The 6,796-nt window shown below is 30.1% G+C and overlaps 1 protein-coding gene across 1 annotated transcript; it reads right to left on the bottom strand.

Moving 5' to 3' along the window:
• Positions 1-535: 535 nt before the first annotated feature.
• LOC104802573 (rapid alkalinization factor 23-like) lies at positions 536-1,075 on the bottom strand. Its single transcript, XM_010526231.1, has one exon. It carries the CDS (start codon positions 1,017-1,019, stop codon positions 603-605), a length of 417 nt encoding a protein of 138 aa, XP_010524533.1. The 5' UTR covers positions 1,020-1,075; the 3' UTR covers positions 536-602.
• Positions 1,076-6,796: the final 5,721 nt, after the last annotated feature.

Below are 6,796 nucleotides of genomic sequence, written 5' to 3'. Positions count from 1 at the left end.
TATATATATATATATATATAGGAACCATAAATGGAAGCGGAGAATCTATAGAAAGCTTTTCCTCCACGTGTGGTTGCGTTAGGGGTTGCATGTGAAGCTGGCTTTAGTTGGTTGGCCCCCAAAACCAAATCCTAATATAATTTCTTCTTCATGTTCCATCCCAACACATAATTCATTTAAATAATATAAATAAATTTCCGGTTTAAATACTAATAATAATAAATCTAATATTATGTTTAAACTCTTAAAAAATACACGAATTGTTTTTTCGTAATTAAAAAATTATACATTTTCAAATAATTCCAAAAACAACAAAATTACTAGAAAAATTGAAAAAATGAAATACAGGTCTAAAAAACTTATGTATTAATGTAAGAGTTAAGAATAAGAATAATATATACATGTATAATCTTTATTCCATGTTCATTTCTGGTTTATGCAGCAACAATCTTACATCAGAGATATTCCCATAAAATTGTACGTATATATATATATATCCGTATATGGTTGAAATTACAATGCAAATAAAAATATATATATAAACTCAGCATATTAAACCCAAAAAAAAAGAGAAGAAAAATTACAAAGGGAAGAGGAGAATATCAGCGCCGGCAGCGAGTAATGGTGCTGCAGCCGCGGGAATAAGGGTTGGCTTGAGCGCCACGTCGGCAGTTGTAGTACGACGCGCCCCGTCTCGAGCATGGAACACTGCCGCGCCTCAGCGCTCCGTAGCTGATGTACCTCCTCGTCGCTAAAATGCGCCGGCTCGTCTCCGATTCCATCTCCATCTCCATCTCCTCCGACGCATCCGATATTTCTCCGCCGTATAAGAGATCTCCGTCTCCGGCGGAGATCGAGCACTGGGCCATTGAGCCGAGGCACTTCGTCTCGATCGGGAAAAAATCTCCGGTGAATCCTCCGACGGACGCGGAGGCGGCGGACCTCTGGACGGAGAGGATCGCCATGACAGCGAAGATCGCCGCCGCGGTTGGGCCGGAGCTTCCGCAGAGTCTTCCCATTCTCTCTCTCTCTCTCACACCCTGTGACTGCGAGTACGAAGTTTGAAGAAAGAGAGAAGCAAAAGGTATAAAAGAGGGAGAAGAAGGAGAAATGCCACTGGAGTTTGGAGGTATTTACGAAAACTGCCACTTGACTTTAACATGATTGGGAAATACATGGTAGTACATACACACAGGTGCAAAAGTGGGTGATTTGGCTTGAGATCTAAGTATGTTTTAATGTGCTTTTAATTAAAGTGCTAAATCTATATATATTAATAAAGATGTTTAAAGAGATTTGGTGAAGCCACATCATCCTCCATGTCATTTTATCTACGTGGTATTTTTTTTTTGTTATTTAAAATCTTCATTATTTGTATATAACATATAAAAAATTAGTTTAAAGTACATAAATAATTAGATTCCACATCATTATCTATGTCATTTTTTTATTTTTTTTAGTTATTTAAAGTCTTCATTATTTATATATAACGTATGAAAAATAAATTCAAAAAAAAATAGGTGACACATAAATAAAAAACAAAGAAACATATCATTTTTTATATATATGGCTGATTATTTCCTTTTTTATATTAATTATATTTATGATATCGATATGATAAAACATATAGATCTTTATTCATTTTTTATATCTTTATTATTTATATATTTCATATGAAAAATAAATTTAAAAAAATAGGTGACACGTAAATATAAAATAAAGAAACATATCATTTTCCACATATATGGATGGTTATTTCCTATTTTATATTAATTATATTTATATAAAATTTATTGATATCGTTATGCTCAAGCGTATAGATATTTTTTCATTTTTTATAATCAATTTTATCAACTCTTAAATTTGTTTATTTTTTTGTTATAATCTCATAACGATTTTTAAAATCATATAAAAATAAAGGACACGAAAAAAGATGTTACGTCCCTTCATTACCCATTTCATAAATACGTATTATCTCACCACTTTCCATGTTTAAAAAACGTTCAAGAATAGAAATATATTGGTCTACCAACATAATAAATATTAATTTAATATGCCTTTAAAACCATAATTGTTATTTATTATTTATATGTAACTGATATTTGGTGGGTACAAATATTAAAAATAATTAAAACAAAAAAACGGATCTTTTTAAAATATTATTTATTCTTATTACTATATATAACTTCTTATTGTGTTTCGATCCATGTTCAAAATATTATGTTCGTCTGTGATTCAATATTTTTGGAGCCTACAATATGGCGTCGAGAACGATTAATATCATGCATCACCAAGGTTAACTACAAGCAGCTACGCATTCAGCGTTTGTTTGATTTTGACTTTCTCTATGTTGAGTATTTTCCTCTTACAACTTTGCTTAAATAAGAATTACAATGTCTTATTTAGTTTCTAGGTCTATTTGACCGTTGGATTTATTGTGAAGGAGGTAAATTGGATAATAATGTCATTGCCATTGCCTCATGGGACGAGACGAGTAGTGATCGGCCGAGACGGAAGCGAACATAGAAGGATGGTTATAGGCGGGGCGGGGCCGTTGGTTAACGAGCTTGACGACGCCGACGAGATTTAAATCGAGGAGGAAGGGTGGAGGAAAGGTCGGAGAGGAGGGGAGACGAGGAGGGAGAGAGAGAACGGGAATGAGAAACGAAAGCCAATAGAGATCTCAGGAAGATGTGGAGCAACTGGATTTGCCTGGGAAACGGCGGCGTTCGCCGTGAGGATGCGGCCGAGGAGCGTCGACGGACCCATTTCTTGTCGATGAGATCTGGAGATGACGAGGAAAGAGAAAAAATTAAAAGGAAAGAGCAAAAATGAGCGCATAAAGTGACGTCGTTTTACTGCTCGACTAAAAGAAACAATATCGTTGAATAGAAATTCAAAAACATGTTCTTACGGAAACCTTATCTATTAAATATGTGAACTTTTTCCAATATGAATTGTTCATGTAAAATATGTATACAAAAAGATTATTAATTTTAATAAGACAATATGAGTGTAACAATATTTTATTTTTATTTATTTATTAGAAATAATTTTATTTTAGTGGAATAATATCTGTCATAAAAAAAATAAATTTTTTAACCAAAAAATTTTATGATTCTAAAGTAAACAAAAAATAGATTGTAAATCTAATTTTTTTTTTAATCTAATATTGTCGCAAATAATATTTAATTAATAAGAATAATGAAAAATTCTATAAAGCCTATGATAGACATATATATATATGTGTGTGCATCTATGTATGCATATTGTATGTATATGTATATGCATATATAGGTTGTAGTATATGTTTGTATTATGCATTATATAAATGTGTATTTATTTCTTATATATATGACCATTTTTTTCCAGGTTTTCCTGGACTATCAAGAAGACCATGGATCTCAAATTTAGGAAGTGTTTTGCCTCAAATGTTTGCTCATTATTCTTACGTCTCTCATATTCATTACAGTTTTGATGAATCAATATAATTAATCATTTCCGTATATATTATATACATGTATGTTCCGAGAATTGTTTCGGATTCAACTAAGATTTTTTCTTTGACTTGCTCTTTTGTAGTTTTATCCAAAAATTTCTTTCTTATTTTGTTTTGGTAATTCTTATCTTTCTCCAATTACTATAAATTTGCGCAAATATATGCATGCACATATATTTTATTATTAAATGTATATTTGATTTACCTAAATCCAATTTGACAACAAACACATACAAAAATGTGTATTCAAAATTTAAATGATAGGAATTTCTACCTCCTATATTACCCTACCATGCAACATCGGAAGAAACATGCCACATATTATTTATACATAATATATATAGAAATTATAAAAAAATTATGCAGATTTTAAATTATATATTATTGATTTATATTCTTAATAGAATTAATATTAGTGTTATAAAGTTAATTATAGTTTCCTGGTAGGATTAAGTTTATTAGTGAGATTTAAACTATATATTATATATTATTGGAAAAATCTCATATAAATGCACAGTTTCGAGTCTAACGACGTTTATTATCACATTTTATGTTAAATTTTTGCTGAGTTAGATGGTAAGTCACTAATATTTTTTCACATAGAATTTACATGTTAAAGACCAAAATCACAAAATTAGGGTTCATTATCTTTTGTGAATTGTCAATAATTTTAGGAGTTTGAATACTAAATTGGAACAATATAATAGTTAAGGTACTAAATTTTCAAATTAATTGTTCAGAATTTATAATTTATATGACACATTTTAAAGAGTTTGATCTATATAGGATTTTCTCTATATTATTTGGTTGCATCACATTATTGTGTAGATCTTGATAATGTGCTACACATGTGCGTAAGTATATTCATGTCTACAAATATGGAATGTATTTTACAAATGCATTTTGAATCGGACTTCCGGAATATGGTTGACAAGCAAATAATATATATATACATATATATATATATGAATCCGTATATTGAAAATATTATTAAAAATCACATATAAAGAATTAAAATTTTATAAAATTTTCAATTAAATATTTGAATTCTACAATTTTCATATAAATATCTGAATTTCTCAAAAATCTTACATAAATATTAGATTTTTAAAATTTTCTCATATAAACCTACAATTCAGATCTTACATAAATATTAGATTTTTAAAATTTTCTCATATAAACCTACAATTCAGTTAATTTTTAAATAAAAATAGTCAACGCCATTAACGAATTTTAGATTTATTTGGAAATCTTTTAAAATTCTACTTATTTCTACATGATTTTTGAAAAGCTAAAATTAAAAAATTTATTTGAGAGTTTTATAAGAATTAGGTATTACAGAATGATTAAAAAAACATATATGTATATAAATAATATAATTTTGAATACATAAAATTATGTATGTATGCATGTCTATATATATGAATATATATGTAATATATAACATATATATATGTAATATATAACATATATATATATATACATGTAACTTTGTATATATATGTTTATAAATTTATGAGTGTATATATATGTATTTTATATTATATTTATACATATTCTATTAATAGATTTATTAGTATATCCGATCCATACAAATATCATGTTATTCGTATCCGATATAAAAATAAAAAAATGAGGATTAAAAATTAAAAAAAAAAACAAAAGCAAATAAAATATATAATCCGTCAAAATAAAAAGGATGTTCAAATTCAAATTACATAATATAAACCTTCTAAATCAATCCAATACAAGTCTCACATATTCCATCTAAAAAAAATTCACAAGAATAATAAGTTCCACGAAACAAAAAAAAAACATTCTAAAAGAACGATGAGTTCCACACAATTTTGATCACTTATAAGTAGAAATGAGATCAAAACAAAAAAAAACACACAAAATTCAGATCTAAGTAACTAAGCTTATTAGTGAAATAATCTGATTGAAAATTTAAACCACAAAGAATGCAATCGAGTCTCACACACATATACACAAAAAATAATGCCCACATCCGATTTTGAGTCGAGAAAAATATAATGAAGCGCACAAATCGTAAACATAGATCGATTATGAGTTCATTGTAAAATATAAGAGTGGAGAACACATGTCTCCTAAGCTAACGAAACCTCCAAGTCCCGATTCAGAAGGTTCAAAAATGGAAAAAATATAGAAAAAATGTTTTGAGAACGTACCTGATAGAAAATCACGGCAGAGAGGTTGATAGAAGCTCAAAGCACCAGCAAAAATGGGGATTCTTCAGCAGAGAGAGGAATAGAGGGGGAGAGGATGAAAAAACCCTACCAATTTTTTTTTATAAAGATGTCCTTATATCTAAACTAATCTAGCAAATTAACCATATATTATTAATATGACTAAAAAGTACATATGGAAGACAGATAATTTTATTTTGATATTTGTATCTAATTCGTATCCAATTAATATTGTGAAACCAATATCTGTATCCGATCATTGAGCCCACATATCCGAATTTTGGGTTCGGATACAAATCGAACAACAGATCGGATAAGTTTTTCCGGATATTATATCCACCCTATCTACTCATAACTATTAATAATTATCTTAAATAATATATATTATTAATATTTTTTAAATTAATCGATTTCTTACAATTTTTTGGATCCTATATGCTCACACCTTTTTAATGTGGTATTAGACGGTCCTGTATACATATATGGATAAACAAATACCCTCAAATATAAAACCATTGACAAATAAGGGGAATAATTTATCCTCACCGTTATCTCTGTTGGGGTTCCCTTCGGGTTCCTAGCATGCGATCTCATCGATCTAGGGTTTGGTTTCTAGGTTTCATGCAGCGGAAGGAAAGATCTAAACCTAGCCAAACGTCACACAAAAACCAATTGTGCAATAACCCGAACAATCGTGTATATCGTCGCGGGATTCGAATACTTACCTCGTTCTTTCAAGATCTGGAAGTATCAATCGATCCAGGGCCTGTTTTAATCACCGAGAGTTGAAAGCACAACTCCTCTACACGTATCCACACCGGCGGGATGAATTCCAACGCTTTGGAACGTATCTGCTAGGATTTGTGAAGAGAAAACCGATGTCCTTGACTTGGAATCGATATTCCAATCTCTATAACTCGAAATCAAGCTTCTCTAAGCTCTCATGAGTGTTTTGGACGTCTGAGGTTCATCCTCTAGGGTTTGTGGCGGCTCTCACTTTAATTAGAATTGCCCAAAACCCTTAAAACGCGAAAACCGAAAACTGCCCGTAAGTCAGACCGTCCGTTCCAGACCTGGAACGGACGGTCTG

The sequence above is a fragment of the Tarenaya hassleriana genome, unplaced genomic scaffold (assembly GCF_000463585.1).
Source record: "Tarenaya hassleriana unplaced genomic scaffold, ASM46358v1 Cleome8, whole genome shotgun sequence".
In the NCBI taxonomy this organism is placed as follows: Eukaryota; Viridiplantae; Streptophyta; class Magnoliopsida; order Brassicales; family Cleomaceae; genus Tarenaya; species Tarenaya hassleriana.
The sequence above is the reverse complement of the archived record's forward strand: the minus strand, read 5'-3'. Positions and strand labels throughout refer to the sequence as shown.